At 36.2% G+C, this 16,020-nt stretch overlaps 1 protein-coding gene across 12 annotated transcripts in view; it reads left to right on the top strand.

Moving 5' to 3' along the window:
- Window positions 1–15,660, top strand: part of ROBO2 (roundabout guidance receptor 2) — a 556,155-nt gene extending 540,495 nt beyond the window's left edge. For 7 of the 12 annotated variants that reach the window (XM_081138229.1, XM_081138226.1, XM_081138224.1 and 4 more), the window contains 4 exons: window positions 1,841–2,014; window positions 7,838–8,110; window positions 9,926–10,126; window positions 11,896–15,660. In XM_081138229.1, coding sequence (XP_080994355.1) covers window positions 1,841–2,014; window positions 7,838–8,110; window positions 9,926–10,126; window positions 11,896–11,897 — 650 coding nt within the window. In that variant the 3' untranslated portion in view covers window positions 11,898–15,660. The remainder of the gene's footprint in view (window positions 1–1,840; window positions 2,015–7,837; window positions 8,111–9,925; window positions 10,127–11,895) is intronic. The other 5 variants (XM_081138222.1, XM_081138230.1, XM_081138221.1 and 2 more) reach the window with 2 other exon arrangements.
- Window positions 15,661–16,020: the final 360 nt, after the last annotated feature.

The following is a 16,020-nucleotide window of genomic DNA, read 5'->3' as shown; positions in this document are numbered from 1 at the left end:
CTTTGCCCCATTTCTTTCTGTAAATGCATTTTCTGGGAAGGCTTTCTCAGCATGGGGTGAATGGGCCCAAGGCTATCAGTCTAGCAATTCAAATGGCTGATGGTATTATTGGTTATTTGGCTGTTAAAATTCTAATCCAATAACTTATCGTTTGTTTTAAAAGATGCTAATAAAAGATACACCCACTGCATTTGCAAGTTGAAAAAAAAATGATGACTACATGTGTGTTGGTATTTAACATAGTCTAATTTTGGCTTCTGAGAATAATCAGTTATAATATAAAAGACCAATTATGTAACTTTTCATACATCTGATCATTCCCCCAAATAAATGTGGGGTTCACTCTAATAACAGATCAGTAACTTACCATCATTTGTTTTACTGAAACAAAATAACTTTGGCATGATGCATGTTATTATATGACGACTTATACTTCTTAAATGCATATATAATAAGGCTCTAATATATGAATTAAACTTAGCTACCTTACAAAAAAACTAATGAAATTCTAAATCCATTTTTGAAATGTTAATAGTACCCAAATAATAAAGTAAAAATGATTTTGACCCTGCACTAAACTCTAAGGTTATAAAAATGAGTCTTGGAAATTGTCTTTGCAATATATAATCAGTATTTCCTTTGAGTGCACATTAGGTATCTTCAAATAAAAGAAAAAGATTTTCCAAGCATTGCAGAGGTTTATGTTTTATATAGCATCTGGACTAAAATATGTTGTAATATAACTGTTATTTGAATTTTCTTGCTTTATAAGGCATTAAGTCAGAATCTTTATGTTGCCTGAGTGTTTTTGTGGCATAGCTATAAGCAGAGCAGTGAGAAAGTGCAAGGAAACTAATAAATTAGAAGGCATAAGTGCATTTCTTGCATGTAAGCTAATAGCTAATAAAGCATTAAGCAATATTATGTCACACTGACTTAAGAAAATGTAACTACATTTCATACAATAATCTCGTATGAAATGAAAACACGCACAAGAGAATATATGCACATAAACCAACCCTCTCCTACCATAACAAACATGATATTAAAATTAAAAGATGTTGAAAATTTATTCACAAACCTATTCCCAGAATAGATTTCCCTACACATGTACACAAAGCCACAAGAAAAAGACATAGCACATTTCATTTTTCAGTGAGAATTTGGAGTCTGCTCAGATACAATATTATTCACAGAAAACACCTATTGCACTTTGGATATACAAGGTGGTTTTAACCTGCTATCTGTCCTGTACTATACACTAATGATATTGAGTTTCTGCTAAAAGAGGTACATTCATCCTGTGTGTGTATGGGCTGTGGGGTCAAATTAATATATGTGTCTGAGCAGACCTTTCATGTAAAATTTCAAATGTAATTACTACAGTACATTTTTCTGTACTCAAGGAGAGTTTTGGGGACTCCAAGGGTGAACTTTGATTAAACAAATAAGACAGTACTTAATTTATTTCAGAAGTAGCTTCTTTAATTTTAAGAAGTAAAAGCTGCATGAATTTGCAGATATCTGTGAAAATATTACTAAGATTATCAAGGTTAAATAAAATGTAGTCCCATAATACTGAGTTTTTGATTGGTGGATTTGTTTTATACTCATTTGTTTTAATTTTTTCAGTGGGTAGTATGTTGGTTATTAAAAATTGCACAAGACAAACGCATCAGGGCATACATTTTTCTGTGGAGATGCACCAGTATTTGGCGTCTTCAAATGGCATCTCTAAGCAGGTTTTCATGTTAGAGAGAGCAGAAATACAAGACAGACAGAATCAGCATCTTAAAATAACATTCTCTATACCCCATTCCCTTTATTTTTGTTTTTTTAGGCAAAGCCTTTACCTCCTCTCAAAGACCTCGACCAACCAGCCCATTTTCTACTGACAGTAGCACCAGTGCAGCCCTGAGTCAAAGTCAGAGGCCTAGGCCGACTAAAAAACACAAGGGAGGGCGAATGGACCAGCAGCCAGCGTTGCCTCACCGAAGGGAAGGGCTGACAGATGGTAGGTTTCACTCCGTCTTTCTGGTCTCCTCACTGGAGAGCTCTGCTCTGTGCCATTGATTTAGGTTGAAGTAGCTGTGGTAGGTTAGGCATTCCCATTATATAACCAGGCAGAAAACCTGGCAATATGTCTTGTTTAAATAAAATGCCCTCTTTTCAACAGTCTGGAATTATTTCTATATTACCAAGCCCAAAGAACTAGATGCCATACTGCTTTTCAACGTTGATTGTTCTGCCATTCTGGCATCATCCATTAATGCTTTATAGTGAATATTCCCTTCTAAGCTTAGGAAAATAAACATCAGTAGCATGTGAACTTGCCATGTTGTTGAAAGATTTTCTATATTAAACTATTTTCGGTGTTATTTTACTTCTGAAAAATACTGTGATTATAGGAGTTTTAGGAGTTTTTTAGTTTTGTGAATTCCAGGGCTAAAAGCATGCTATAGATCATCTAGTTGATGGATCACCAAACTTTTTTTCTGAAAAGTCCAGTTAATAAATATTTTTGGTTTTAGCAAACCATATAGTTTTCTGTTACAGCTACTCAACACTGCCATCGATGTGCCAGTGCAGACAAAGAAAAAAATTACTGGACGGATATGACTGATTTCCAATAGACTTTAGTAACAAAACAGGCAGTGGCTGAATTTTTCCAGAGGACCATAGTTTGATGATCTATTTCAGCCCTCTTATTTATGTATAGCATACATCTTTGAGTATTTGCTTAACCACTTCTAGTTTCAAGAAACACAATGGAAAATGTCCTTGTTCTATAATGAGTAATTCATGAGCTCTGCAAAGCAGGAATTATTTCCCATATATTCAACCTAATGCTTGTATATTTAAAAATAGGAATAAAAATATTTATTTTTAAGTGTTATTCTAAGGAATTTGTAAGATTTATTACTCTTAGTATAACATTGGACCCAAAGGTAAATTTCTTTCTTCTCAACACTACTCCCTAAAAGCACACAAACTTCATCTTGAGATAGTTTTACTAAATGCCAATAGTAAATTGTGTTCTGGGGTGAAAAGCAGTCATGGGCATTTTTTAAGCTCCACGGGTGAATCTAACCTGCTCTAGGCTTTGAGAAGCTATGACAAGTCGTCAGCATTCACTATAGGGCAGGGTGAGGCTTAGTTGGAAAAGAAGTATTTGTTCTTTATTAGTTTGGGTGGGGGAAGGGGTGTCTGGCAATCATTTTTCTGCTTTCTATTGTCATCTTATAATGTTAGGATTTTAAAGCCAAACATGTTCGAAGAGCTTTCAGGTTTACTTATCTATCCCCCTTACTTTGATTTCATTGGGAAATGTTTCTATGGATCTGAGGTAAGCGTACAATTGAGATTTTGATTCTCTATAAATGGACACCCTGTGGTCAGGAAAAATGCTCACCGCTGCCTTTCTGCCTCAGATGCTCTGAAGATTAGTTGAGTGCTCAAAGCAGTCTGTAGTGTTGATCTTACTCCCTCTGAATAAGAAGGGTGACTCTCACTGATATGCCAGTGATAAATCTCAGAATGTGTCATTTTGCTGCTATGAATGTTATGGAAAGAGAAAAAAAATCCAAGTATATGTTTTCCTGTGGCTTTTTCAAATTCTTTGAAGATCATATCCAGAATATGTGGAAGGACATAATATATAAATCAAGAAAATAGAGAGCTCTCTTCTTTCTTCCTAGAACACTTTTCTTGCAAGCTTTTTTAAGAATGTCTGGTTAAAGCCAACTATCTTCTAGTTAAAGCGTGGTGAACACATTGTTTAGCTTCCTAAGAAACAAATAGCTTCCTAACTTTTCAAATTTGCCAGCATTCCAAAAAGGGATTATGGATTTTGTGTTCATAGTGAATACTTTTGAGAGCAGTGATACTGCAAAGGAAATGTTGGCTTGCATGTCTTCCCAAGTGTTTGACCCAAAGACCTTTTAGTTATGATACAAGGATGTTTATTTTGTATGGTACCTCACAGATTATCCTTAAGGATATTAGTATTTTACAGCAAGTGTATATATAATAACATGTATGTACTACAAATCCATGTATCAGTAATGTTTTTATAATATTTGCAGATAAAACCCAAGTGTTCTTTTTGGAAAGGTTGCTGTTTAGTAGAACTTAGTGCATAGACATTTCACACTGAAATGTTTGCATTATTTACAGTCGTGTTTTATAAGTATATCCAACAGTCATTTTTGCCAGCTGCTCTACCAAACAACTTCTGCCCCTCAGTGGCTCAGCACAGGAAAAGTTTGTTTCTCACAGACACAGTGCTTTTGTAAAGGCCACGTGGCTCTCCTCTAAGTAGTAAGTAAGGATGTGTGTTCCTTTGGTGTTGGGATACCATTATTTCCAAGATGGGGGACCTTTATGGTTTCTGAGTAAAGAGGAGACAGAACATGGGGAGTTCCATGGCCAAGCCAGCAAGTAGAACATATCAGTTTTCTTATTTCTGTGGGAAGAACTTTGTCACATGGCCATCAAACTAACTACTGGAGTGGTGAAGTCATCTTTGTGTTTAGTAAGAGGAATTTGGAATGGTGGGAAATGTCAATCTCTGTTCCAAAGCCTATGCAAACAGGCCCCCACACATTAAGGAGTGATCTTCTCCCTTGAATAAAGTGTCTCCTTAGTAGGCATTGCTCAGATTAAATCTATTCCATTTGCATAAGCCCAAAAATACCCTTTAAAGCCAATACATCAACCAATGCCAAACAAAAAATAGGTAAGGAAGGTACTTCTCTGTTTGTCAACCTTTCTTCCTCAATCATCTCTTTTCAGCCCTCCCCCTCCCCCCATTCTGAATATCCCATTCAGGTTAAGGGGCTCTTTCACAGACTAGCTTTGATCATTGAGCACATTTCTTTATTTATTAAACTGTTCATTCAAATATTTATTAAGCTCACACAAAATTATAGGCAGTGGGAATGAAACAGAAAAAATCCCTTGCCCTCCTGGAGCTTACATTCTGATGGGAGAAGATACATAGAAAAAATTTCTTTTAAAAAAGTAAAATGGTAGCAAGTGTCATGGAGAAAAAATATAAGCTGGAAATCGAGAAATACAAAGGTGGCAGAGACATATTTTAAGTACAGTGCTCAGAAATGATCTTACCAAGAAGATGACAGGCATGCCTGTGCATGTATGTGTGCATATTAAGGCAGGAGGAGTGACATGATCTTTTGTTTCTATAAAAAGGTCACTCTGGTTGTTTTATGGAGATAGACTGAATGTGGAAGCGCAGACACCACATGGGAGGGTGTAGGAGTTACATAAGGAATAGATGCTAGCGGTTCACGCCAAGCTAGAGTCGGTAGAAGCAATGAGAAAGGTTGAATTGGGTATAGTGTGAAGGTAGAGCTCACAGGGTTTGTGAATAAAATTAAATAGACTGTAAAGCAGGAAAGTCAAAGACTACACCAGAGTTTTGGCAAACTTACAAGATGGAATTGCTACTAACTGAGATGAGGAACACTGCAGAGGGAACACATATTATAGAGGGAGATCTAGAGCTCAGGTTGGATATGTGAAATTTGAGAGGCTTTCTAACCATTTAAGTCCAACTCTTCAGTGTAGATTTAGTTATATGAGTTGAGAGTTTATGGCAGGAGAGATCCAGGCTGGAGATATGTAATTTTTTCATGTCTTTGTTTTCCTAACCTAAAAAAAAAAAAAAAAAGAGAGAGGGGGATAATAATGGCACATATATCATTGGACTGCTGTGTGCCAGGCAACAGCAAATCTCTTACAGCCAGTAAGAGACTCTTTAGCGAATTGATTTAGTTAAAATGAATCAACATAGAAATGAATAATAAATTTAATTTCAGTAAATATATTTGATTACATACCTTTATTTTTTTCCACAGCCATTCTCAATTCCATCTTTTTTTCCAATTTGTTTATTTCAATGTGTATGCAATGTTCTTTCTTTCTAGGATATACAAACTCCAAGTATATTAATTATGTAGCTGTATAATTTCAAGTTGATTAAATAGTAATCAGAATTTTAGCTAACATAAGCAGATTCTATTTTGGCCATTTAAAAAATGAAACTGCTCAGATGGAGAAAAAAAATCAATGACAAAATATGTTATTTTGGAAGATATTACAATAATTTCTCTCCTACTGGCAGTCTTAAATCCAATAACTCAGATGAAATAATTGATTTGCATTTATAATAATCTGTACTGAAGGAAGTCAGCTTTGCATACAAAGGAAACACCAAACTCCTCAGTGGATCATTCAACAAACAGATATCTCAGTATTAGATTAGCTCTTCCTTTTGGAAGAAAGGTTCCAAATGCAACTTGATTCTCCCAGACAGAAACCCTGTCCCCTTCAATAATTAGTAATTCATCTTCTAACAAGAGGATGTACATGAGAAATAAAAGCGCTGCCCCAACGTGGCTGCTTCCTGAACAGATGCTGAGGAGCCCATCGTTGTTGGTTCAGCTGAGCACAGTGTCACTTTGCTCATAAAGAGAGTATAACGTTTCTTAAGCCTTTAAAAGGAGCACCTTAGCTTTCCTTAAGTAAGCTACCTTTGCTACCAAAAAAATTATGCTTTTCCCTTTTAATTTTACAAACATTATTATTAGAAACAAGAGCACAATTACAAAAATGGTATGGGAATCAATTCACTATATTATCTACAGTATCCTTTATAATAGAATAAATATGCATATTGTATATGATATTTGGTCTTTATGAACAAATAATATAATTACTGATAGTCTAAGGATGAACAAAGATATTTTAATGGTATGCCGGAAAGAAATAGAAGAAAATAATGCAAAGAATGTTTAAAATGTTTAGAAAATTTCAAGTGCTTCAACAAAGTAATTTCAGAACTAGTATAATAGTATGAATAGTATAAGAGATTTAGTATAGTACATAAAGAAATATAAAAGAAAGTTCTATGATATCACAATTGAAGACATTAAAAATATAGTTAATGAAAATCTGAGGAGTTAATAAAAGTAAAATAAAAAATTAGCTGAGTCTTTGAACTTTGTTTTTTTTTATATCTGATATTTAGATCTTTTCGGAAAAATTATCTATGCCACTACATTTCAAAATTTCATGATACATTGTCTACTCTAGCACCATGAAGCATATTCTATCCGTGCTCTGAACATTGGTTATTACCTATTAAAGTTAACACATTGGAAGACTATAACATATTAGTTGTAACTCATTAGCTAGCTCATGAAACGAACAGCTAGGATTGGTTGTCAGGCAGAATGCTAATTGCATTTCATAAATGTTAGCTTAACCCTTTGTTGTTAAATGTGCTGGATACATGGGTAAAAAGAGTCAGTCATATGTTGCATATGATACGGCATATAGTTCTTAATTTCCCCAGGGCAAAATTTCCTATGGAGATTGGCAGGATAGCTTTTATTCTTCCCAGAGCCTTTTATTAACACAGCTGCTAGAATTTCTAGTCATTTTGTGTGGTGGTATTTCTATTTTGGGTAGTGGGGATGGACAATGAATTAAATATGGAGAAACCATAAACTGCCCTTTTACACCTTAAATATTAGCCTCAATGTGCAATTGAAAACATTTTCCACATATAAAAGTTGAATAAAATCAGTTGGTTTTATTTCAAAGACAATGTGATCAAAATATAGCAAAGAGATCAATAATATGCATTTGGATATAAACAACTGGCCTTTCCCCCTCCCCAAAAAAATATATTTTGCATGGGTGATACTTTTAGCAAGGCAGAGTTTTGTTTTGTTTTTTTCTTCATCTTGAACTTAAACTTGTATTTTTCATTAAGTTATAGTCCATTCTAAACATTATTCAAAATTTTTAGATCTTCCACCACCACCAGATCCCCCTCCAGGTCAGGGTTTAAGGCAGCAAATAGGCCCGAGCCAGCATGCTGGTAACGTGGAAAACTCAACAGAGAGAAAAGGAAGCTCTCTGGAGAGACAACAAGCATCCAACTTAGAAGACACAAAGAGCTCATTGGATTGTCCAGCTAGAACGTCCCTAGAGTGGCAGCGACAAACCCAGGAATGGATTAACTCCACAGAACGCCAAGAAGACATACGGAAAGCCCTACACAAACAAGGTGTTGGACCAGGTGTGTTCTGCACAGTCCCAACAAAGTGTGGACTTTTACCATTTTTTTTTTGTACTAGGTATTTTAGAAACGGCAGTTGTTTAAGGGCTTCTGAAATGCATTTGCCTTGAGTCACTAATTGAAGTTGGAATTCCGCAGCAGAGCTCACCAGCACATCCCTTAAGGCTGACCCAGTGGGGATTGCTCCTCAAGTTAACCTCTGAGTAGGATCTCCACCTCTAGTGCTCAGGAGACAATTTGATTTTTTTTTGCCTTTTAATGTTTGTTTATATTGAGTACTTTTAATACCACAAAATTTCAACTTCAGTGTCAATTTAAATTCTACCATCAACCAATTTGTTAATTTTGACTGAAGTAACTAGTCATCTTGAAAAGAGAACTCACTTCGGTCAAATTGCTGAATTAAATGAAATAATGAATAAAGTTGCAAATAAATGCCCAATCTCAGAATCCTCCTGTTAGAAAGGTTAACCCGGGCCTACACTTTCTCCAACTGAGTAAATGTAGTTAATTGTTAACAATTCAATGGGGGAATGTTCTTGTTTATAAATCAAGTTTCCTGGAAATGTCACAAAATGAATTTCATGGTTCATGGTTGGATTTCTTGGGGGAGTGGGTGTTGAGACTGTTACAGAAATACACTTTCTGGAATATTTCTTCTTATGTCAAGATTCCTTGAGTATTAAAACACACACACATGCTCCCACACACAAAACGACGTTTGAAAGAGTTTCCTGATGCACTCATTTATTCCTTTGAACTGAATCGATATTAGATATGTCGTCTTCTACCCATGCACTTTCAGTAATTATATTTTGTCACAACTTGGTGCTCAAAGTTTTAGAAAAAATATAATTTATACAGCGGCCAAAAAATGACAATATTAACATCTAGGTTTAGTGAAACTTTTAAGAAGGTTCATCATTAAGACTGTGAGAGCAGAATCATGTGATCCCTGCCATTGAAGATGATCTTAGGAAAGAAATACTAAGTTCAGTCAGCATTTTTTGTTTTAGTCATCTCACCACAGTAATGATGGTCGATGCCTAGAAAGAAAGAGAAAAACAAAAGGGGTTGGGGAGGGGAAAAAAGGGAAGAAAGAAGGAAGGGAGAAGAGAAAGGGAGAGGGGAGAGAGGGAGGGAGGGAAAAAGGAAGGAAGGAAGAAAAAGTATTTCAAAACATTAAGTATTTAGTGTGCACTTCATGGGTTATTTGTAGAGAGATGATGCATAAAGATAATAGACGCATTATTTATTAAATGGTATGAGTTTCTCTTTTTCTGTTAAGGTAGAATACTGGCTTTCGAATAATGTATTTCTATCTCAAGAAACAACAGAAGCTTAAGAAGCTTATTTTAATAGTTAATATATAGTTCTTTACATAAATTGAGAAAAATGTTGCTATAATTTAAAATCAAAACCATGTTCTGTCAGTCTTAATAGAAATATTAAATTGGAGCCTCCACTAAACTCCAGAAATTATTCTCAGAAATGCTTTAGTTAAACAATATGGTTCATTGTATGCAGGTCTCTTTTATGATATCTTTAAATTTTGCAAATGATATATAACATTGTACACGCATTCATTCCAGTATATCTTTTAATTTAATTCTGATTTAGTTCCTATTGTAGGAAATGTTGCTTGCACATGGAAATTCTTTTTAATTTTTGGGCTTTATTAAATCTCATATTTTTAATTTTCCTGAAAAGGAAAATGGTAAAAGAGCTCATCTTGAGCTAAATATCTAAAGTTAAGTTTGTTTGCCAACATGCTGCTATTTAACTTAGCCTCTTATGTTTCTTTTTTTTTTCCAGAGGAGACCTTGGTGCCCTACAGCAAGCCCAACTTCCCATCTCCAGGAGGTCACAGCTCATCAGGAACAGCTTCTTCTAAAGGATCCACTGGGCCTAGGAAAGCCGAGGCGTTGAGGGGTGGCCACCAGCGCAATGCCAGCGATCTTCTTGACATAGGATATATGGGCTCAAGTAGTCAAGGACAGTTTACAGGTGAATTATGTAAGTGCTTTAGGAGATTTAAAAGACTACGGTGATCTAGAAAGAATATTGGAGTAATAATGTAGGGGAGGAAAATGTTTTCCTCAACCCTCTTAGTGTCCCTCGCAAGATCTGAAATTTAAACTGGCAAAGATTGACAGGAAAAAAAAAAAAGCATACACATTTTGTTAATTTCTTACATATACATGCAAACCTTCCCAAGAGGATGAAGTCCCAAAGAAGTGACAAGAGGAGGGAACGTTTCTGCCTTTTAGACCAAGATATAAGGATGTAAAGGATTGATCAGACAGAAGGATTTGAGCCTGGGGTAGTAATTGATGAAGTAACTCAGACAGTGGGGTTAGTTGAACAAGGTTTGTTTATACAGATTTCCCAGCCCCAACTCTTGTGATAAGAATGTCCTCCTTCCTCCTGGCCCTGTGGGGGCAGTTGTCACATGGCAGTTTTACAACCTGTTTGAGGGAAGAAGGGCGAACGGGAGAGGTCAGGGTGACCTTCCTGCTTCTGCTGTATCCTCAGACCCCTTCAGCTTAAGATATTCAATATACCAAGGTGCTGTATTTTGGGGTAACATGTCCTGAGCCCCATCGATAACATTGCCACATAAACAAATTTCACAATAGTAGAAAACTTGCTCTACTATGCGAATCGATTATTATTTTGAGCAGGTTTGGCCATAACTTAGACCACTGCTATTTACAGCAGTCAATTAAATAAACTTGTCCTCTATTTCAAATTTGATTTATAGTATACAAACTTGCCTTAATTTAGGCAATTAATCTTAATACTTATAAGTTGATTAAATATAGTCCACTTTGTACTTTTCTCTGCCTCTGTAGCTGAGCACTCTAAGGGAAACATATCAGCTCTTTGGTAGTTTTAAAGAACTTCCTTAGGAAGTCCTTTTTTTTTTTAATTTGAAAAGTTGATCTTTGACTTTAGATAATTTGTAATATTTTGATTATTACAACATAACTTAGAAATAAATTTTTCTTTTTAAATAAGGAACTCACATTGGTACTTATTATAACTAATCTGTTTTCTAAATATAAATATTAGGTAATAGAGAAGTATAGGCTGTTTCTGTATATCACAGTAAAAAGCACTGAACTCTGTTAATTTCATGAGGAAAGTTACCAATTTTGCTATCCAATGTCAGAATTGTAGTTGCTGAATATTTTCAACTGCTTCTTTGAATACAGTTTAAAAACCCTGCTAAGGAACAGCCCTGGGTTCCAATCTCTTCAACTGCTTACTGGTTATGTGAGAAGAGAAAGGACACTAACTACTTTCTTATTCATTTTTCTTACCTGAAAACTTGCATTACTATTATGCTCACATGGCAGACTGGGGCATGACATGAGATAGTAAAAAATAAAAGTACTTTCAAAACCGTAAATTCTTTATTGATTGAGTTTGTTATCTATTACTAATCTGATTATTGTTAAGCTATGTTTATAATTTTTCATTTGATTTATGATTCTTGGATTTTTCTTTAACTTTTATTTTGAAACAATTATAGACTCACAAAAGTGCAAAAGTAGCTCTGCTTGGATTTTAAATCTCCAAATTCTACAATGTTTTGTTTTTTTCCCTCCTTTCTCATCTCATTTAAGTAAAATTTCTTAAATTCACAAACTCGCAGAATCTATTTGATGATATTATTTTCATTTATTATCTGCTCACCTTGAGTTTCCGTATGCTTGTCAGGATAAAAGATTTCTTCATTTAAATGCAAACTTACTTCTGTTTTGTTTTCCTCTTTTCAGAGTAACTGAGAGGAGACATGCAAAGCTGCTCTGAAGGACCATCAGGTCTGAACTCATGGAAGTGATGACACTAAACAGTGCAATGAACAATTTCTTTATTTATGTACTATTAAAAGAACTGTAAATGCAATGTAAAGACACACAGCCACACATATCCCACAGATATTTTACTTGTGTTCTCTTAAGTACACCACCCACCTTAACTCTTTCTTGTCAGGAGTATACAAAAAAGAAAGGAAACAAAGCTCGCCCTCCGGGAAGAAAAGAATTTTCCTCTGTATATAATTTCTTTCGTGCATTGCTATGCAAGCTCACTCTTTTTAGCTCTGTTCATATTATTATTGTCTGTTCTTATTGGTCTGTTGTACTATATGTGAATTAATAGGCTGTGGTGCCATATATTAACTTTTAATTGTGTAACTTTTATGTTTAAATTTTGCACTGCAATTTTATTTGGTGATAAGCACAAATCTCTACTCCTCGTGACATGAAGAAAAAGACTGAATGTGAAGGGAGTTTCTGTACTGTAAGCCAGGTTGGAGAATGCTGGTTGTGACCTTTTCACGTTAGATGGTTTTCGGTTGGGGTATAGAAATAGGAAGATGCTAAGGACAGTGGGGTTGGCGGAGTCTTCTTTGAACATCAGGGACCGAGTCAATAAAAAATTTTTAAAACAGCAGAAAGGTGGCTTTTACTGTTGACAAAAGTGTGGGTCAAAAGAAGGAAGTTTAAGTCTTAAGACTGAATAGGCATTAAAATATACAGGTAGCAAAGATGTACTAAACTTGCTTTAAGAAATAATAAGAAAATTAAAGTTATATTTAGAATCAGCTTTACCTGCCGTTGTAATTGACCCAGCTGAGAATTACAACAGGCGAAGGAAATTAAGGTGTTTCACAAGAGCTGTATTTATATTACAGGTTTTTTAACAAAACATTTTCTGAATGACCATAATTAACCTCTCCAACTCATTAAGTCAGAATATAATACGATGTCCCCCAAGGAAACAAAGCAGATGAACTCTAGAATATCCAGCAAATAGTTAAAGAGGCAATTTATTATCAGGACATACTCGGGCTGCTTCGAAATACGAAAATTCTATTGCAATATCTTGTTTCGTCTCTCTAAGACATGTACAGTACACACCAGAGGATAGAGCTGCATCACTTCAACTCGTGACTTTTTAAAACAATGCAGTCTATACGCAACTTTGTGTTTTCATTTGACGAAGAAGTGAAGCTTATGCCACCAGATGCATATCCAAATTGTAAGTGCTTAAAAAGCAGTGCTCAGAGTATGTTCAGTTCACAGTAAGTAGATTTATCGGAGTAAATATTTCATGGTACGAGCTCAGCAATTGGCTACCTACTAAAATATGTCTGACCCATTTTGAATAAGTAAATTGAAAAGGAGAAGATGCATGTTTATACACTTTTTAAATAAAACCAAACCTCGTCAATGGACATTAATAACAGTGTCCTGGCTCATTTGTTTTCATGGCTTGGAGAGCAAGAAGTTCCTGAACGTCAGTCATGTACGGTCCAAATGAATATGACTTTGACATATATGTCAGCTACTGTACATGTACAGCCAGTCAAGTAGAACTTCCCTGAGATGTCCACTTGTGACATGTTCCCATGTGCTGCCTACACAGTTATAAATTCTCCCTCTAGTTATAATTTCTCATGTTTTCCTGTGACGTGTTCGGTAGTTTATACTTTAAAGCATATCCAGTGTAATGATGGTCAGTTCTAAAATACAGGACTCATTTGAATGACAAATCATTCTTCCTGCCTTTTTGGCTCAGTCACCAGTTGTGTGTCATATTGCTACAGTAATGGCAAAATCTTCATCTTTTCTGTTGCCTGAGACTGCATCAGCACAGGCGAGCACAGGGACAGTGTTCTTCACGGGCCCCCCCTTCCTCTTGGTGGCGTGTCCTTCATTTCTTCACTGAGGAGGAAATTCTGAGACGCACGCAGGGAGCACTTCTGCTTTCTCCCAGAAGCGTCTGAGCGTCGGTGCAGTTTGACGTCTCTGGGACAAAGAGGCTGGGGAAGGCTGTAGGGTGTGAGGAATTTAAATTTTTATTTATGCATTTCCTTACTTCACCTCTTTCTATTTAAAAGCAAAGTTCTGTTCATTTGTATTCCCTCTTTATACTCCTCTATAAGCCAATTTAGTCAAAAACCTTAGTTCATTGCACATATTACACATCGCCTTTGGCCCCTGGTAACTGGAAGGTGTATGTGACTAAGAAACCAGGGCTCCAGAAACAGAGCATGTGTATGCTGGTGGCTCCTGGGATCACATCGGCCATGCACCCTAACATCTTAATTGTCCCCAGTGCATAAAGCCGACTTATGGTTAGATTTTTGCAGTGGAGACCTTATGGTTTCTTTCTTAGAATGTTATTTGAGAATAGCCCACATTCCCTGTTAAAGCCGGTTTTAAATAAATTAGCTGGTCAAATATTGCACACAAAATACCGTCTCCAAATGGATACAGGGCACGCTAAAAGCTGTGGCTGTCCACACGAACTCAGGAACACAATGAAAAAATCCAGTCTTCTTCAGCTTGCCGTGGGTAAAAAGCTTCTAAAATACCATTAAAAATACAAACACGGGTGAGGAAGGGCCGTGATTTTTCACCCCGTAGCCAGTGGTGGGGCTGTAGAAGCTCACGGAGCGCTTGCCTCCAGGCCTAGAGGCGGCAGGCCCGGCAGGCTGCCAGGAGGAGCTGCGGGAGGGACAGACCGCGCCGGCCTGCTTGGGGCTCGCTGCCGAGCAGTGTCCCGCACAGCGCCGCTCAGGCACCGCATGCACAGCGGCCAGGCCCCTGCCCAGCTCCCTCCAGCTCAGGGCCCGCAGGCAGAGCGCAGCTGCCCCTTGTCCGCACCTTTCCGTGTCATACTTACAGGGACATGAAAGCAGTAGATTTCTTCACAGCGTTTGAATCCAGTTCAAGGGAGAACGTAGGAAACTCAAGATCAACATTTAAGGTATCATACAACCAAAGGAAGAAAAAACACTGCAAGTTTACTTGCTTTCGGTAACAAAACCGATTAAATGGTTGTCTACGTCATGGTTTAATGCTCTGGGTATTTACATATATTTTCAATGGGTTTGAGTTGAAAGTTTGCATGAGCTTGCTAGAACACCTCCAAATTTCTATTGAACTAATTTGTGTGATTGTCCATCGACAACGTAATGATGACAGTGCCAATGAACTCCAGGCTGATCTGTCTCCTCCACTGGAAAGTGATTGTGTGTCAGTATTAAAAATACGCAGAACCATGACATTCACTGAGTTGTTCATCTGCTTCTGTAAATTGTATTTATAGAATTACATGGCAAGGTTTGGTGTAATGCAACATGTTTTTCCACATTACCTTAGAGGTGAAGTTACTTTTATTTTGCTTCTCTATTATGTGTGCTTCAAATGAAACACCGTACATTTTAAATGACATTCAATTTACTAAGTTATCTTATCTCATCATTTTCAAAAGCATTTATTGTGACTTTAAAGTGTTGCAAGATAAGGGATTTTGTGGCCGTGGGTAGACTTTTTATACTTTGTTTTATAGATGGATTCTTTTTTAACTGTAGTTTGTTTACGTCACCAAGCAGCATCCAAAATCTTAATGTGTTTCATTTGATGTTGTTAGATCAGAAAAGAAATTGGCGTAACATTGATTAATAGTATTGTCAAAGAATTGTGTATTGTGTACTCACTGGGAAAAAAAATAAAATATATTCACATTTCAAATTTGTAAAAACGCCATTTTATGTAAAACAAACTTGCATGTAGACAAATTATAGGCAGACAAAGTGTCATTTTAGAACTCTACGTTAATATTTATGACCAAATGCATAATCTCCTTTACTCATTTGCTCCTGGGGTGGGCAGTGATGAATAAAAATTGGCATTGACTAAAAGCAGTGACTAAAAGACACCAATGAAGAATATAAAAACCACTGGAAATGAAAGATTTCACTCTATTACCACTAATTTCCAGATCTGATCTTCTTCACCCCCAAAGAGCTTCAAATAGATAGAACACAAACATCTACAAAAGTATTTAATACTTTACGAACATATATAACTGTGAGAACTGGAAGAAAG

This window comes from Miniopterus schreibersii (genome assembly GCF_964146895.1).
Source record: "Miniopterus schreibersii genome assembly, chromosome: 5".
NCBI lineage: Eukaryota > Metazoa > Chordata > Mammalia > Chiroptera > Miniopteridae > Miniopterus > Miniopterus schreibersii.
The sequence above is the reverse complement of the archived record's forward strand: the minus strand, read 5'-3'. Positions and strand labels throughout refer to the sequence as shown.